At 45.1% G+C, this 17686-nt stretch overlaps 1 protein-coding gene across 1 annotated transcript in view; it reads left to right on the forward strand.

Moving 5' to 3' along the window:
• ADAMTS16 (ADAM metallopeptidase with thrombospondin type 1 motif 16) overlaps positions 1-17686 on the forward strand; it is a 154488-nt gene that overhangs the window by 100752 nt on the left and 36050 nt on the right. Inside the window, exons 17-20 of the mRNA XM_006168904.2 lie at positions 1553-1676; positions 2283-2527; positions 3291-3429; positions 15108-15234. Coding sequence (XP_006168966.1) covers positions 1553-1676; positions 2283-2527; positions 3291-3429; positions 15108-15234 — 635 coding nt within the window. The remainder of the gene's footprint in view (positions 1-1552; positions 1677-2282; positions 2528-3290; positions 3430-15107; positions 15235-17686) is intronic.

The following is a 17686-nucleotide window of genomic DNA, read 5'->3' on the forward strand; positions in this document are numbered from 1 at the left end:
CAGCAGTCAGAACCTGGACAGTGCGCAGAGATCTGAGGGAGGCCAGTGGGCTGAGAGGAGGTTCTTACAGGGTCCTCCATTGCCAGGTTGGGAAACTGGGGTTTTATTTCTGTGTCCACGTAGAACAGGTATTGAGTTTGCAGCAAAGAGCCACAAGATTAGATTGCAGATTCTAGGCAGTGGTAGTAGAGAGTCAACAAAGACAGGGATGGGGCAGCTGAGAGCCTAGATGCTGTGCACAGCTCCAGCAGTGGTCTCTGCCCAATCCTACAGACTGGACTTCCATGGGGCAGGGCTTGTAGGAAGGGGTGTACAAGATAGGTTGACGAAGAGCAATGTGCAGAGGTGAAAGGTGGAAATAAATGTGTACCAAACAGCATGAAGATGCACTGCATGTAGACAGTGTGTTATTTTTTGTTTGTTTGTTTGTTCTTTGTTTTTTTTAATGAGGATGCATGTTCTGTGGGGTCCAAACACCACAGGTCAGCCCTATCTTCCTCTAAGTTGTGTGACCAAAGTCGAGCCGTCCACTGAGATTCTTAGCGTGATCATTTTTAATGCATAAAGGTTAGGCCAGATGACTTTGTTAAGATCTTTCCAGCTGTAGATTGCTCAATTTTTGTCTCAATTTTAAGTGACTTATATTATTATGTTTAGGTATTCTTAATGATGTCACAATATCTTTTTTGTAACTCTGAAATCCAAAAGTTTGTGAAAGGGTTTTAGGACCTGTATTTATGTAGTGGTAAATCCTGAGCCAACGTGAGACTATTGAGTAGTTTTTTATTATTCCTCTTGGTGCAACTATGAACAATTGGCTAGAAAACCACTAGTGTGTTTACTATGGGGCCCTGGGCCCTACGAGGACTCCCACGGATATTATATGAGTTACCTTCCAAAATACAAAACACTCAAGTTCTGAAACGCATCTGGGCCTAGAGTAGATTTCAAGGGAGTGTGGACCATGGTTATTGGCCTTCTGAGTGGGTTTTTTGTTTTGTTTTGTTTTTCATATGGAGTCTATTCTCCTTAAGAAACACTCATCATAAACTATAAAGAGCTCCTAAAAAACAAAACATTGAACACATACGCCCTTTACATAGTTTACAACTGAGAAGAATTTCCTCATGGCCACGGGTTTCTTCTCTGTCCTTGCAGAAAGCATTTCGGAAGCACAGTGGCCTATTTCAGTGACCCTCATGTGGAGATGGTGCTTGTCATTGCACGAAGCTCCTGATGCCAGTCTGAATTTAGTCACATCTCCACCATGACAACCCAGAGGTTTACTGTAGGAGTCAAGATACAACAGCTGTGTAGCAACTCTGTAAAGGACAGCTACTTTCCGCATTTAAAGGCTTCCTACTCAGATCTAAAGAGTAGAATGAGTCTCGCTGGGCACATATTGGGTATCCAGTAAATACTTGTTAATTGCCCTGTGTTGGTGACATGCTCAACTAGAGTGGGGAGGAAGTTTCTTGCACAAGATTGGTAACATTATTGTTTATGTTGTCTTTTCATTCATGACTGAAATGTGACCTCGTGGGTCCTCCAGAGAGTTGGATGTGACAATATCCTTGGATCTGATGCTGCTGAAGATGCCTGTGGGGTGTGCAAGGGAAATAATTCAGCCTGCGTGACTCATAAAGGTCTCTACACCAAGCTTCACCAGACCAACCGTGAGTACTACACACTGCCTGCAAGTTCTGAGCGAGGACGACTTTGACCAGGGCTTCCTAGTGGGAGGGGCTTGAGGTGATGGAGAACAGCAGGTTCAGAGGCCTGAAGGGCCTCCCAAGGTCTCATATCCTGCCTCAGCTCATATTTTGTCTCTCAAGACTTTGTTTAACTAAAAGTGGTTGCTAGGATATTCAAATTTAAATGGTCCTTAGAAATAGTGATAATTGAGGCCGGCAGGTGGCATGATGGTTAAGGTGCTGAACTCCCACATAGCCAACCACAGTTAGAGTCCCAGATCTGGCAGCTTGCTCTCTCACTTCCTCTCTCTCTCCCTCTCTCACTCTATCCCTATTTAGTCAAATTAAAAAAAAAAAGTAAATAAATAAAGTTAAATAAAATAATTCTTAAAAAAAAGTAAATAGTGAAAATTACAAGATCTCTGCTCCAACTAAAAAAGAAATTATCTATAGGTCTAAAGTAACAGATCTCTCCCATTTCCACCTGTGGGTTCTCAAGTTTCTGTTATGGAGAACTACAGTTTCTTAGGAATTTAGTTTGCCTTGGCATTGACTAAAATGCCATATTTTCCTATTTTCTTTGTCCAGAGTATTATCACATGGTGACTATACCTTCTGGAGCCCGGAGCATTCGCATCTATGAAACGAACACTTCTACCTCCTACATTTCAGTGCGCAATGCCCTCAAAAGATACTACCTGAATGGACACTGGACGGTGGACTGGCCTGGCCGATACAAGTTTTCTGGCACTGCCTTTGTCTACAGAAGGTCTTACAAGGAGCCTGAGAGCTTAACCTCAGCAGGACCCACCAATGAAACACTGATTGTGGAGGTAGATACTAGCCTTGGTCTGGGGGCCGAGACTTGGGCATCTTCATGGTTATTGGTGTAATTCAAGAACACAGAAGACTGTATACAGCTGTTAAAAATGAGAGTAACCCATCTATATGCAGACTTGTTTCAACTGTCCTTCACTTTTGGTGTATGATTGTGTGTATTTAGTACTTATATGAGTTTATATTTTGTATCTTATCAGTTGACTTTTACAAGTTGTGCTTCTCACTTGCAAACTCAAAGGGCTGTGAGAAACAGCCAGTCTTGGGGAGACTGTCAGTGCCTGTATTTTGGATGGGGTCAGCATTCTTCTGCTGTGTCCTGTGGAAGTAGGGTTGCTGTGGGAACCCAGAGCGGTGGCTGCCTACTCAGCCTAAGTCGTAGCGCTAACCCATCAATGGTCACAACTATGTTGTCACATGGTTCCCTGGGTTCAGTGAGTGGATTTCTCCATGAGCTAGAGAGATGGGGGAGACAGAGAGACAGCCACCCCAAAAGACTCTTGATACCATGATCTAGCCTCAGCAGTCCTGGGTCGGGGCATGCACGTGCCCAGAGTGCTCAGGGAAATCTCCAGATGCAAACTTAGAACCTTCCCGTTTGGGTTAGCCTCATGGAGCATGGGGCTTTATCATGGCAATGCGGTCCAGCCTCATAACCAACTTTTTGTTGATATCGCTGTCGTAAGTTTAAAGTGAATTAGCACAGATTTATCGATTTCACATTGACTTACGTTATTTTTCTTCTTTCCTATTTCGTAGCTTCTGTTTCAGGGAAGGAATCCAGGTGTTGCCTGGGAATATTCGATGCCTCGGTTGGGGACTAAGAAGAAGCCCATTGCCCAGCCCAGCTACGCCTGGGCCATTGTGCGCTCCGAGTGCTCAGTCTCCTGCGGAGGGGGTAGGTCACTCCTCGGACCACTCCTGGAGGTGGACACCTTGGTGCCTGGGCGCTTTCAGGCCATGGTCACACTGGGCTGGTCCCTGTCCTGACAAGTAGCAGAGCGGATCCCCAAGGGTATCGTGGTATTTCCAGAGGTAAAGGAAGCAGTGGCCCAAGAACCACTCATAGACTGGGCTCCCTACCCCAGTTTATCCACATAGTGGGGGACAGGGTGTCCGATAGTCACGCAGAGCTTTGGTTACTACTTTCATCTATTTTAAGGGTTTTTTTAAAGGATAATTTTGTGATTTGAATATTTCTTAAAAGTTAATAGCAAAAAAATTAAAGATTAAAAAATAATAAAAATAGTTACTGTAATTAATGAATGCATTATGTTAGTTTTGAGATCTAGAACCTTGGGTGAAAAATACAGTCATACAGAGTGAGGTTTTAAACCTAAGTTTTATTCAAAACTTTATTGAAAAGAAATTTGCTTTCCAGTGTATACTGAAATTCACCCAGGAAATATAATAATTTTATGAAAGTGGCATCAAAAACAACAAGAAAGAATGTGTCAAAAGAACTTCATATGCCAATAGATGGCTTTGTCATCTTCGTACCATACAAATGTTCAGTTCATGTTACACTGAGAAAGCTAGTTCCACTAACAGAAACCTTTTAAAGGAAGCCAATAGGTACTGTCTGATAAAGGGTGGCAAGGAGATATTTGCAAATTTAAAAACAGCATAAATTCTACCTGGTACTTATAAAACAGGAGTTTCCATCTAAATAAATCTAAACTTTGTGCATTTTAGATTTTAATAATTGGAAAGTTATTTGGACAATACCATATTTAGCTAAAAGAAAATCGTACACAAACAAAAACTTGTATAAAGTAAGAATTTAATAAATGAAGAAAAATAAAAATGAATTCATGCATTATTAAGAGTTGCTGGGACCAGCAGTTGGCATAATGGCCATGTTGCTGGACTCCCATGTAGTCGACCGTGGTTCGAGTTCTGGACCCAGTGGCTTAAACTCACGCCAGGTGCATGTGCGTGTGTGTCCAAGATCCTGAGAGGAGCATGAAGGAGAAGGGATTGCAGTATGGCCATGCCCCCTGGGGGGTGATTTCTCACTTTCTGTCTCTCTGTCTCTCTCTGTCTTTCTGGCGAACGCACGCGCCCTATAGCAAAAACCTCTCCAAAAAAAAAAAGGGTGTCTGGTCAAATTGAATAATAATAAGTAAAATAAATAACTCTTTAAAAAGAAAGAAAATAAGTAAATAAATAATAAAGGACTCAGACACTGTGGTGCGAGTGAAAGGTCACTGCTGGACAGTACCGGAGCTACTGGGAGGCCCAGCTCAAATTCCAGGTCACCTTGACCACTCAGGGAGGCTTGCCACTCCAGTGTCACTGGCTGCCTGGGAGGCTGGGGGAGGGCCACAGCATGACAAGATCCTGCCAAGGATACCTCTCCCCTCAGAAAGTAAACAAACTTTTAAAAATAATAAAAAAGGAAAACTGACAGGTTAACAGAAAAAAGTAATCTAGAAAAATTAACACTGTGCTTGATGTTAATTCTTCCCTTTATAAACAGAGAATAAAATGTTTAAATCATGGTGTTAGCAAAGCTAGCAATTTTCATGTTAAAAGCTTCCCAGGGAAAAACATGGCTGCCTTTTTCAGAGACGGTAGTAAGTAGACAGTTCTAATAGCAGTGAGGAGACGTATGTAAAAATCCTATAATTCCGATGTGACCCAGGGAGCCTCCATTTTACTTCATTCAGAAAAAAAAAATAGTGGCTTCCTTGTACATGGAAAATTAATTTGAGAGGGAGGATTTAATTTTTTTTTAACTTTTTAATTTCTTTTGTTTTTGAGAGAGATTTTGTTTTTGTTTTGTTTTGTTTTGGTTTTCTTTTTTTTTTTTTTTTTTTTTTTTTTTTTTTTTTTTTTTTTTTTTTTTTTTTTTTTTTTTTTTTTTTTTTTTTTTTGCCATAAGGCTCGTGTACTCATTGAAGAGAGAGAGAGAAAGAGAAACAGAAAGCGAGAAATCACCTCCCAGAGGGGATGGCCACATCACAATCCTTTCTCCTTCATTCTTCTCTCGGGATCTTGGGCACACACATACATGTGCCAAGCATGAGTTTTAAGTCCCCAGGTCTGGGACTTGAACTGTGGTTCACTATGTGGGAGTCCAGCAACGTAAATATTATGTCATCTGCTGGCCCCAAGAGAGAGAACTTAATTTTTAATCATACTTTTCTTCCTTTTCTCTTCTTACCTGTATAAACCCTACATGATTCTGTGGATTGCACTGAACACACTTGACTTGATCTGTTTCTCCTTAGAGTCCTCTACTACAGAGGTCCCCATCCCTGGGCTCAGACCGGTGCTGGTCTGTGACCTGTTAGGAACACCCCCACCTGCGCAGTAGAAGGAGGGTGGTAGGCGAGCGAGCGAGACTTCATCTGTGTCTGCAGTTACGCCCACACTCGCACTGCTCCCTGGGCTTCGCTTCCTGTTGGATCATGGCAGTATTGATTCTTGTGGGAGTGTGAACCCTATTGTTGTGTGATTGTGTCAGTGTTGTTGCAGAGTGGTGGTGGTGGAAATGGGGTGTGTGGTGGATGTGGTGCACATTGGTCATCCCAGGACCAACCCCCAGCCCCTGTCGACGATGCTGCTCTCTGGTACCAGAAAGGTTGGGCCCACTGCTCCAATAAATAGTATTTGATTAGAATAAGCATTGGATCATATAGCTTTGCATTTGTGTAAAGGCTTTATGAACTTCAGAACCTGTCCTTGTATATTTTTATTTGATAGAAAGAAGCCTAGTGAGTTACTTGGCAACACCTGTCACCTGCCAGCCAGTTTCTTAGAGCAGTGCCGCTCTGCCTCCCCGTGAGTGTCAGCAGTCACAGGCCCCACTGGCTTTCTCAGCTGCTGCCACACCATGAATACTTGACTCAGCATCCTAAAGAATGCTGTATAGGCAATTAGAGAACTTGCAAATCACCTAGTGACCCACAGAGAGCAATTCTTACTTGGCGAGTTTCTAGAGGAAATCAACCTACATTCATTTCCTAATCATTTTCCAAAATGATTGCATTATAGAGTCAGTTAATGTGTGGTTTGTTTTTGAGGTGGTTGGAAAGTGAGAGTTTCTCCCTTCCACAGCGGGATGGAGTGCAGAGTGTCCAAATGCACCTCCTCCCATAGAATGTGGGTCCTCTGCAGTGGAGACTGGATCTGCTTTTAGACCCAAAGGCCAGCTCATGAAAGCACCCTTCACAGGCCCTGCATAAGCAGGAAGGCCACTTCAGGAAAAGGGGCTCTTGAAGGCTGGGTGATGCTCCTGTGTTTCCAAACATGCACGATGCACACCCTCACTTTCCGCCCCTCAGTCCTCAGGACCAGCTTCCTTTCTATGCAAGCGGTATAGACGTGAGGAGTACGCCATTGCTATTACTGAGCACCTACATGTTCTCACCTACACGGTCTTGTCAAGTTTCTCGGCAGGGTAAGACAGACCTCAACCTTGAACCAAATCAGGGTCTAGTCTTGGCTTCAAACTTCAAAAAGTTCCTGGAAAATGGAATTAAAGGACGAGTTATATTGGTGCAAAAATAGCTTTGAAATTCACATATGGTGTTTCCCTGATTCACATTTTCCACAAAATTTCGAAGAAATTGTATGTGTTTATGAAGTTTAAAAATATTATCAATGACTGAAGGCAACCAATCTTATCCTGTCAGTGGTCTTGGTATTAATGTCCTTCATCCTATGGAAACCATTGGCTCAGAAGTTCGGGACTTCGATCCTGATAACCCAGCAGGTTACTTGGTTCAAGCAGGTTTATGGACCCCCATGCCACATTCTTCCCAGCCCAGCAGAACTCCAACCTAATGCACCGTCAGTGAGGTAATGAGGTAGTGTCTGTTCACATTCTTTAACAAAGATCATTCTACAGGGGAAGCACACTGTGCTCCTCAACTTGCCACTTTCCTTCCCTAAGAAAACATTCTCAACGGGAACTGCAGTCCCTCGCATGTGAGACGGAAACAGCACGTAGGAGTTGACTGCGTGCACCCCACACTTACGTTCCATGATCTTTCAAGGGTGAGGCGAATCGTTCAGGGCCAGTAGTTGATGTGTCTTTGATCCATGCTCAGTGGGCTTGTCAAATTTCCCCCACTCATCTTAAATCACACGGTTATCCACTGAGCCTTAAGTACAGTGATTTATTTTGTGGTAGGGGCTTTTATGTCCCTAGATTTAATCAAGCCATTAGAAGTGCTTATCTCGATTAAAGTTTATCAGAATTTACTGTCTCTGAGATAGGGGCTAGGCAGCACACGTACTGTTAGGGTCTAGGTCCCAGGTGGAGTCACGCCTGTCTACCTTTCATTAAAAATCATCCGCTAGAGATTGATTGCTCACATCAAGGAACTGAGTTCCTTGCTCAAACAAGGAACTGCTTAAGGCTTAGCTGCCAATAGTGGGCAGCATGTCTTAAAGCAGTTCCCCACAACTGTGGGCCTTGTCCACATATCCACTACATTCTGGAATCTCAGTAATGGGTTTTAGGGTCCAAAGCTCTCAAAGACTCGAGCAAACATTGATGGCTAGATGATGGTCTCGAACCCTAAAGCTCTTGGACAAAACTGTGAACAATCATTTACCACTAGTTTTCTAGGGGGATAAACTGAGTAGCATGCAGCCCCACAGGGAAAACACATGCACAAGCCCCCCTTCAGCTACCCTCGTCCAGGACCTCTCCATTGCAGGAGTGATTCTCGTTCAGTGGACTCTGCTCTGCTGCCCTCTCCTTTGGTTGGCACTTCTAATTCTTCGTGATGGCGAGCCACGAACTTGCTTACTTAGAAATCCTGTGGCAGCTCCACTTCTGTTCATCTTTCAGCATTAGATGACATCTAATTACGCATAGGCTTGAGAACGAACCCTTAGTTACTTTGAGTTTATGAAATGCTTCATTGATGGTACCCTGTCGGAGCCCTCATAATCCTAAATATCGTCAGGTTATTTAAATCTCGTGTTATCTGGAAACAGCCTCCGTAACTGCCTGAATGACTAATATTGGATGGGAAAATTCAAAATGAATAGTAATCTCACATTTTCAATTTTGTGGATTGAAGAGAGTAGCTTCACCAGTGAGTCTGATAGAAATAGCATTGAATTACTGTTCTCACTCAGAATGGCTTCAGTCTGATCATTCTTCATCTGATTTCCACAGGAAAAGGGAAGGTGCAGATGCCACTTTCATTTTATCTGTATAGACGTCACTTCTAAGACATAGAGATGCATAAATGTCCCAGCCGGATTGGGAACTTCCACACGCCTCTTCTTCCCTAGCTCCTGGTAAATCGGAAGCCGGCGAGGGTCAATTAAATAATAAACTGAGACAAAAAAGGACACTTGGAAAATTCCCCCACCTCTCACTTCATTTCAGCAACATTGCCTGGTATCAGTAGAGGAGGGATCTTTTTAGATTAAAAAACAAACTGTTCCTCCTCTGTTGTAGCGGGCTCATCCTTCTATGGAAATAAGCCTTCCTGATCGGCACAGGCAGGTGGGGCCTCCCATCTTCTTTTCTGATGAGCATCTTCTTCTGTTTCCTCTTTGCTCCTATTAATTTCATGGTGAGACCACGTTTTTTTTTTAATTGCAAAACCCCCGTTTCACTGTCTTCTCTCAGGCAGCGTCTGGGACACTGGTAGTTGGACTAGGAGCTCTTGCAGGGAGGCCAGACAGGAAGCCAGCACCATAGTCGGGGGCCAGCGTTGCTGAGTCGTCCGGAGCTGGAGACTTTAGACATGGTATTGATTTCATGAGGCTCGCGTTTGCCTCATAAAGCCATCAGCCTTTCCCAGCATTACATCTGTTGTCACTTCTAAAAGCCAGCATCTGTGGGTCAGCTGGTTCCGTGTATTCTAAATAAGTAATCGTGAACCTCTGAGTTATTTCCAAATGAAATGCTTATTAAAATGTGGCTTATGATTTCATCTTAAACTCTCCACAACGCATCATGCAATGTCTGGGGCGAGGTTTTTCTTTCGGATAAAAGTAGTCATTCATTCACAGTTAATTCTTGAGACGAATCTTCAAAACATCTTGTAATCTAACCTCTCTTATTTATTTCCAATAATATTCTCTTCACCATCTACACATATTTCTAGGGCTTAAGCTTTAATTAATTTAGGGATTAGATTTGTAAAAAGAAACGAAATAATTAAAACAAGTGAACACAATCCTTAGCTTTTGCCCTTGTTTTACTGTGGTCGAGCCATCACTTACCCGTCCACTCGCTTGTTCAGTCAGTAAGTGTGTGTGCTTGTTATTTAATACGATTCGCAAACTTCTTAAAATCCTTTGGAGAACTGCAAAAACCTTGGCTTAATTCCTCCGTCTCTAAACTGACCAATGAAATATCAAAGAGGTCGCCTTTTTACGTGAGAACTAGTGATAGTGAGTTACGAGGGTAATCGCTACTGAAGTATTGTATGCCTGTCCCTATCATCTGGAAAATTGAGCATCTTAACCCAGCAATCCTTTGGTGCATATGTGAAGCACTGTGCTGAACGGCTAAGGAAGCCATTTATAGTGGTCCTGTGCTCAAAAACCAGTTGTACTGACCCTATGCTCAAAAATGTGTCATCTGAGTGGGGAGTTACCCAAGCGCATGTGGAACATGGCAAGATTGTAAGCTGCATTGTGTACAAAGATCTTGGAGACCCCGGAGAGAACTCCATTCCCTCCATGCAGAAAGAAGAATGGTAGCTGCACCGTGGCTGTGTCTCCTCATCACCATTTGCACTACTAAAATAGCTTAGGGGCATTTGATTCCTGTTACCTCATTGGCTAAAACCTCTAGATCCTTTTCACAGGAACTGCTTCAGAGTAGATCTCCCCCTTCCTTACCCTGTGCGCTCGAACACTGAATCTTAGAGTAAGTGTGCATCTCCCTCTTCTCACTCATCTCAAAGGTTAATCCAGAATCAGCCTGAAATTCCAGTTCTTTTCTCCCCGACATGGATCACACTGGAGCTGATGCTTTCAGGTCTTCCTCCCTGTCCTGATAAATATTCAGTTCATTGTCTCCAGGCCTTCTTGTCCCCAACAAAAGCAAAACAGAGAAAAAGCCAAAATAACTTGTCTCCTCCTAGAGAAGGGAGCACATTCCCCAGGGGGCCAAGGCCGTGTGATGTTCACTTGGCTCCCTTTCTTCGAGAAACTCAGATGTCCAGGGCAAAAGGAGGAAGACCTCCTCTTCCCCAGGAGCAGGGAACCTTCCCCATGGCCAGAGTCCCTCCACTTCCCACAAAGTTCACCTCATCAGGATTGGGCCCTCCCACGTTCCCATCCCGTGCCCATGGCAGCTCTCCTCCATCCCCTGCTGTGGGTACACTGTGCACTCGGGCGAACACGCCCACTCTGGTGTCCTGGAGTTGTCCTCTCTCGCCAGAGTTCAGGGTTCTGCAACGCCCATGCTTCAGTGCCCACGGCTCCTGCTGTGTTGGGTTATCATCTGTAGCACTCGCGACAGGAGTGAGGCATGTCTCTCATGAGACCTCATGCTTTCATTCATGGGTATGTCCAGTGTTCTGTGTGGTTGTGCTAACAGTGTTGGTTTGATTTCCTTCCCTTGCTTTATAAAAATAAGGATGAAGCTTTGACAACAGCTGGAATTCATTCTACAGTTGAATTATTGAAAACTGAGAGAGTCTCTCACAAAATAATAGCCTTTCAGCCAGAATAATCTTACTCCATAATTCTTTGGCAAAACATAACATTTTTTAAGTGACTTCCAAAGACCTAGCCAGAGCTGGTTTGTATAAAAAGATAAAGTAGTCTCTGCACACATCGCTCACCAAACTCACCACCTTCTGTGGTTGGGGTTCCTCCTTCTGCAGTGAACGGATTGTTCTCTCTGCCCTTCTTACCTTACCACTGGAACGTTGCACTCTTCCCTTTTCTTATCTATTAATATGGATCCCTTTAAAAGATTTGGCCAGGGTGATTCTGCCCATCCCACGGGCCATGTGCTTTTTCATTCTAACAAAGTTAAAGTTAACACTGTTAAAATTTGCTTCAGCAATGACCTATTAATCAGAGAAGCAATACCTAAGTCTCCGTAAATGTTCAACTAAACAGCTGAGACCTCATCACACAAAACCCATCTGCAAACATAATTATCCATAACTAGTATAAAAGAAAACTTTTCCCCTGAGAAAACTCTAAGGTTCTTTCTAGTTTAGTGTTCTGTGGTCTTTGTCAGTGAACAATATACATGTAAAAAGTGGGTCAAATAAGAAAGCCAACTGTGTTTTCGGGTGTGCGTCAGCTCAAGACCCTAGCTTGCTAGAGACTGGGGAACTTAAAACAAGAGATAGCTTGCCTTCCAAGGGTAGTGACAGAGAAAGCTCAGGCCCTGTGACCTATGGAAGGGGAGATAAGACAGCTTAGTTGGTAGCTGTGAGAACTGAAAATAAGGACTTCCCAGGGCTCCAGTCTGGCGGTCACTATCAGGCCCCTTCATATGATGTTAATCATGATAATCTTGTAACAGAAGGACAAGCAATTTCTGTGGACGGACTTCCAAAACTTTCTAGGTTAAAATCTTTAGCTGCCCTCAGAAGCAGGCCAAGAGCCAGACCCTTCCTGGAGTACGGCTGCAGTAGAATAGATACCACAGGTTTCTCTCTCCGCAGCCTGCCCCCTGCTTTTATTCTTTTATCTTTCAGTGTGAAATTTTCCTTCAGATTAGTCTGCAATTCCTGTGGTGCTGCCCAGCGACCACCTACTTATCCCCATGCTCTACCATTTGGTTTCTGCTTTGTTTCTCCTTGAGAATCTCCCAGTCAAGGCTCCCCCCAGCCACCGCCTCCTCGGGCTCCTTCTCAATGCCTCTCCTCTGCCTCCATGAAGCACTGAATAGTTGACCACCGTGCCTTGAAACGAGGTCTGGCCTCCATTTCCAAGACTGCTTCTCTCCCGAAGTGCAGATGGATAAGGAAATTGGGGTTCTTTTTTCTCGCTTTCCCTTAGAGCGCTGATTTGTCCTCTTGTCTTCCCTTGTATCACTACCCGTGAGGGAGTCTTTCCATATTTATTTCTGCCTTCACATTCATCTTATTGTCCAGCTCATGCCCACAACAGCCGAAGGACACCTCTCCTCTGCCTGGGCTGCATCCATCATTGTGGATTCCCACTATCTTGGCTACAGGTGTCTGTCCTCTCGACCTCCAAGGCTTCTCTGTCTTTTAAAGTTCAGGCCCGGTTTTCTCTAGGTACCCAGAATTCTTAACACTCCTTCTATCTCTCTCTCTGTAGCATTTTCTTCTCCCTACTCTCAATAGTCAACAGTATGTCTTAATAGCTACTCTCTTGAGTTTTTTATTTATGTGACTCATTAATTTTCTCCTTGTAATATTCAGGATATGTGACTCATAAATTTAGATATATGACTCATTAATTTTCTCCTTGTAATATTCAGATCCTTTATATTCTCTTTTCTTGTCCAATTGTGTGTGTCAGTGTCTCCAAAACCATAAGTCAGCCATGTTGGTCACATGGCTTAACCACTAGGTCACAGAGCCAGGCCCTGATAAATTTTTGCATTATATATGGAAATGATACTACTTAGATTGTCTGCCATTTATGGAGCTAGTTTTTGTAATTAAGAAAACCATCTTTTTTCTATAGTGTTTAATTTTTTATTATCGTGTATTTGAACATAGTATGTCATTAGATTATTTCATTTTTTTCTATATGTGGATATTTTCTTATTCTCATTTCTTATTTTATATACTGGTTCTTATTCCTTATTTTCTTCATTAAATCACTTTGGCAGTGACAGTTTATCTTGGAAAAGAGAAACCATTCTAGGTATTTCAAGTAGGAATTTATTTAATACGTAAGATTAGTTGCTTACAAAGATTTAAGGAGTAAGGTCAGACACAGATCCCTGTAGTTCTCAAATTCCCTTTGGATTTAAAAAAAAAAATCAGAAAATGCTAGAACATTCTAGAAATCACTGCTGTTGGTTAGCGCTAAGCCAAGACTGGAACAAGGGATTCCCAGAAAAACATCCGCGCTGCAGAGACATGATAATAGGGCTGCTCACTCTCTCCTGCCTCCAGTTCTAGGCCTACTCCCCCTCATTGGTAGGATCTAGTTGAAAGCCTCATAGAAAAGGGACTTGGAAAATCCGGTCTCTAACAGTAACTTCCAGCCCCTGTTATACAGGGGAGAGTACGCCAGAAGGGAGCACACAGAGCTGTATTTCCTTCTGTTCACTTCGTAATGTACCAGCCTCTGTTTCTAATGTATTGACTTTTGTTTGTATATCAATCCCTTCCCTCTCTTTCCTTGCTCCTTTTCCCTAACATCCTAATTAGTTATTTTGTTCATTTATTTCAATCCTTACTTTTTATCAACATAAATATTTATGACCGTTAGGGTCTTTACAATGGTTTCTTCTCCAAATATTTATGACTGTTAGGGTCATAATAATGGTTTATTCCCCAAAGTTCATGTTTCGAAATTTGGTCTCATGGGAAAGGTATTCCAGAACTCTCTGAAAATATCAAACTTTGCAGATGCTCCAGTCGTTTACATAAAATGGCATATTTTTGTATAACCTGTGCATAGCCCTCATATTTTAAACCATCGCTTGACTGCTTTCTCCCATACCCACAGCCAGTTCTCCAGCTCTCTCTCTCTGCCCCTTCTGGTCAAATTAAAAAATAAGTAAATAAATAAAAAGTTAAATAGAATAGTTCTTTGAAAAACACACGTATAATAAATTTGCTGTCTCAGCCCTCTGTGTGGACAGGTAGGGGCGTTGCTCCTCTCCCTGTTACCATATAACCTTCAGTAGCAGCTGCCTCCTGAGCCCTCCCATGGCTCAGGGAAACTGTGCCCATTAAACACCACCCCACCCTCTTCCCACCCTCGCAACTGCCGTTCTACGTTCTGTCTCCATGGGCTGGATCACCTCACAGAAGTCTTGGTTTCTTTGGGGTAAATTTAATGAAATGAAATATTGAACACATGTAGGGATGTTCACAAAGACTTAAACAGCACATGGGGAGTAGATGGAGGCTGAGAACCCAACCAACCTTGGTTTCCATTGCTCCCATTCAGTGTCACCCTGCGTGATGACTGTGAAAATGAAGAGCATTCAGACTGCGCACGGCAGTATTTAGCTCTGCGACTTACCTGTGATAACCGGCTTGTCACTGTCTCTGTGCTGGTGTACGTGTTTATTACTATTGCCACTCTCAGATGGAAATGAGACAGACGTTTCATTTTGCTTGTCATCATTTTTGTGTTTGAGAAACGACTGGTGTTTCCAGCTATAGCCACAGTAGGAAAGAACGCTCATGTTCCATCAAATGCAAAATGCATACATTGCAGGGCATGTTGATTTTGAAGGTGTTAAAATGTTGGCAGAGAAAATGTGCATCTTAGTATTGATAAAATCCGCTGGTGGAAAGTCGTGAAGACAGATCAGAAAGGTAGAATATTGACAGGTGATCAGTTGGCCATTAGCACCAAGATGCCCAAGTACAATTAAGACGTTTTAAAGAGACCTCACTGTTTCTCACCGCCTCTTGCCATGTGATCAGCTTGTGAGAATTCACTGCACACTTCCCCTCCCTGCAGGGCAAATGACGACAAGAGAAGGCTGCTACCGAGACCTGAGGTTTCCAGTGAACGCGTCCTTCTGCAATCCCAAGACCCGACCTGCCACAGGACTGGTGTCTTGCAGAGTGTCTGCCTGTCCTCCCAGGTAAGCGTCCTACCCATCTGAACAGGCTGCACAGCTGAGGTGTGCTCAGGTGTCCCCAGAGCCCCCGAGCTTGACAAGGGACGTGCCAACCTCTGTCACATAATTTGTGACAGCAAAGAAGCAACCGGAACAAGAACTGCTCCACTAAAGGACCATGAAAGCATGTGTGAGTGGGAACAGTCTGGCCATCTTTGATTGTAAGTAGAAATTCTTATGCCATCCTGGTGTTCCTCTCCTTTAATCGGGATGCCGGCATGCGTGACAGCGTGCTACAGTGGGAGGGACCTATCTCTCTTAGCCTCCTGCCCCCTCCCTGCCGTTAGCTGTCCTTACTGAACAGAGCACGATGGGCAAACCCATTCGCAAGGCCAGCCTGTGCTGTCGGAGGCTCAGGATTGCCACAGCTGCCACAGACGTGTGGGTGGCAGAGGTGAGTCACCGAAAGCCGAGCCGCCCTGGTCCTGGGGCCCCCGATGGTCCTAAAGCCAAGCTCAGGCATCCGGGACAGTGGGTAGGAGGACCCCGAGAGGCAGCATGACCTGCTGTCTCATCAGCCCTCGCATCGGGAAAGCCTTGGTGTCTCTGTCCTCACCTCCTTCGTCTTCACGTGGGCTGTGAAAATCTATTGGGGGTTCAGGCTCAGGAGGACTGGGGATTCAGAACTGCTCAAGGTGATGGTGGGAGCAGGTCATGCTGCCTGACTGTCAGCCCTGCTCTGCACAGGGACGCTCACCTCCAGACGCTGCCCAGATGCCCCACCTAGCAATGCCCTGTCCTCATCTCCTTCGTCTTCACGTGGGCTCTGAAAATCCACTGGGCGTTCCGCTCGGGAGGACTGGGGATTCAGAACTGCTCAAGGTGATGGTGGGAGCAGGTCATGCTGCCTGACTGTCAGCCCTGCTCTGCACAGGGACGCTCACCTCCAGACGCTGCCCAGATGCCCCACCTAGCAATGCCCTTGTCCCAACTCTGTGGTCTGACCGTAAGCACCACGGGGCTCAGGTCTGAGCTAGTAGTTGGGACACCTGAGGAGGCCTGAGTGTGCAGACCCTACAGGATCAGGCCAGGTGGTGGGAGAGCCTGGAAGCCCAAGAGAACAGAGAAAAGCAGCTGGCACCGGTAGGAGGCCTCAGCCCCCCTGGGGATCGGGTGCGACTGCCTCCTTCATTCTTACAGCGAGCAGAGCAGTCTGCTTAAATGGTGGTTTCACAGAGCTGCTGTCTGATGGTTTGCTTGTGTTGCTTTCTTTCTTCCCACCTCTGTCCCACCGATGCTGCCTCACAGACGCAGCATCCTGGGAGGTTTTGTGCTTGAGGAACCTGAGGACATGGGAAGGGTCCCCAGTGGGGCAAGCTTTCCTTCCCCAGGGCATCCTCTTCACCATGGAGCCCCGACGCCCTTCTTTGAGCTGTGCTGCCCAGTGTTCAGGGACGCTCTCGAGGGCTTGCTGCTCCTGTGTTGCCTGGCCCCACTTTCAGTCATCAAAGCGTTGCTTCCCACACGATTTCAATCAAGGAAATCTCATAAGCAGCCTAGCCACTGTGGCGCAGGGGGAGCGTGCGGCTCTGCAAGTGGATACCGTGTGGCCAACGGCAGGATCGGTTCTCATCATCAGCCTTAGAACATGCCATGCACACGTCAGGACCCCCTGGGTCCTGGGGAGCTGGAGAGCTGGGGAGGGGAGTCACAGTGTGATCAGACCCTGTCGAGGCTACTTCCTTCTCTGTCTCTGTCCCTCTCTCTGTCGCATGTGCATGCACACTCTATCAGAAAGAAGGAAGGAGAGAAAGAAATCTAATAAACAGCACAGGGTCAGGCAAAAGTGACCACCCCGCCACGTCGCCATGACTTTCCACCACTGGCCTTGGCCATCCGCGTCATCTCCTGTACCCACTTAGGCTGGTCTTTGTTCCTGGTGCAAAATTTTCCTATTTGTGATGCAGGGAAATCTCTGGAATCAGACCTTTGTTTTATTTCCTGCCACCTCAAGGGAGAGAATTCTGTCTGGCACACGAGAGCCTTTGATCAGCACTCTTAGAACGCTAATGGACCATGTCCCTTAAGGCCAAGTGCAGAGCTCTAGGCTGTGGGGCGGCCTTGGGAAAGTGGCTCGGCGTCCTGGTGCCTCAGTCTGCCCAGCTGCGAGATGGTGGAGCCATAGCCTATGCTGCCAGTCGCTGTGACCAGGCAGCCGTGTGACTCCGCTCTCCCTTGGTGAAGTTTTGTACAGGAGCCATATAGGTCCTTTGGCTGCCATTCAGAAACGAGGCCGTACTCAGGCACCACAGATCTCCTTGACCCAGCTGTTCCTTCATTTTCTAAGCCTGTTTTGTATTTTTCACGTATCTCTATGCACACCATCTGGCTCAAGCCCGCCTCCCTCAAGCACTGCCCGCTGGAGGGCCTCAGGGGTGCTGCTGCTCCTGACTGGCAGGATTGCAGACGAAGGCCT

Source organism: Tupaia chinensis, unplaced genomic scaffold (genome assembly GCF_000334495.1).
Source record: "Tupaia chinensis unplaced genomic scaffold, TupChi_1.0 Scaffold146386_1, whole genome shotgun sequence".
Taxonomy (NCBI): domain Eukaryota; kingdom Metazoa; phylum Chordata; class Mammalia; order Scandentia; family Tupaiidae; genus Tupaia; species Tupaia belangeri.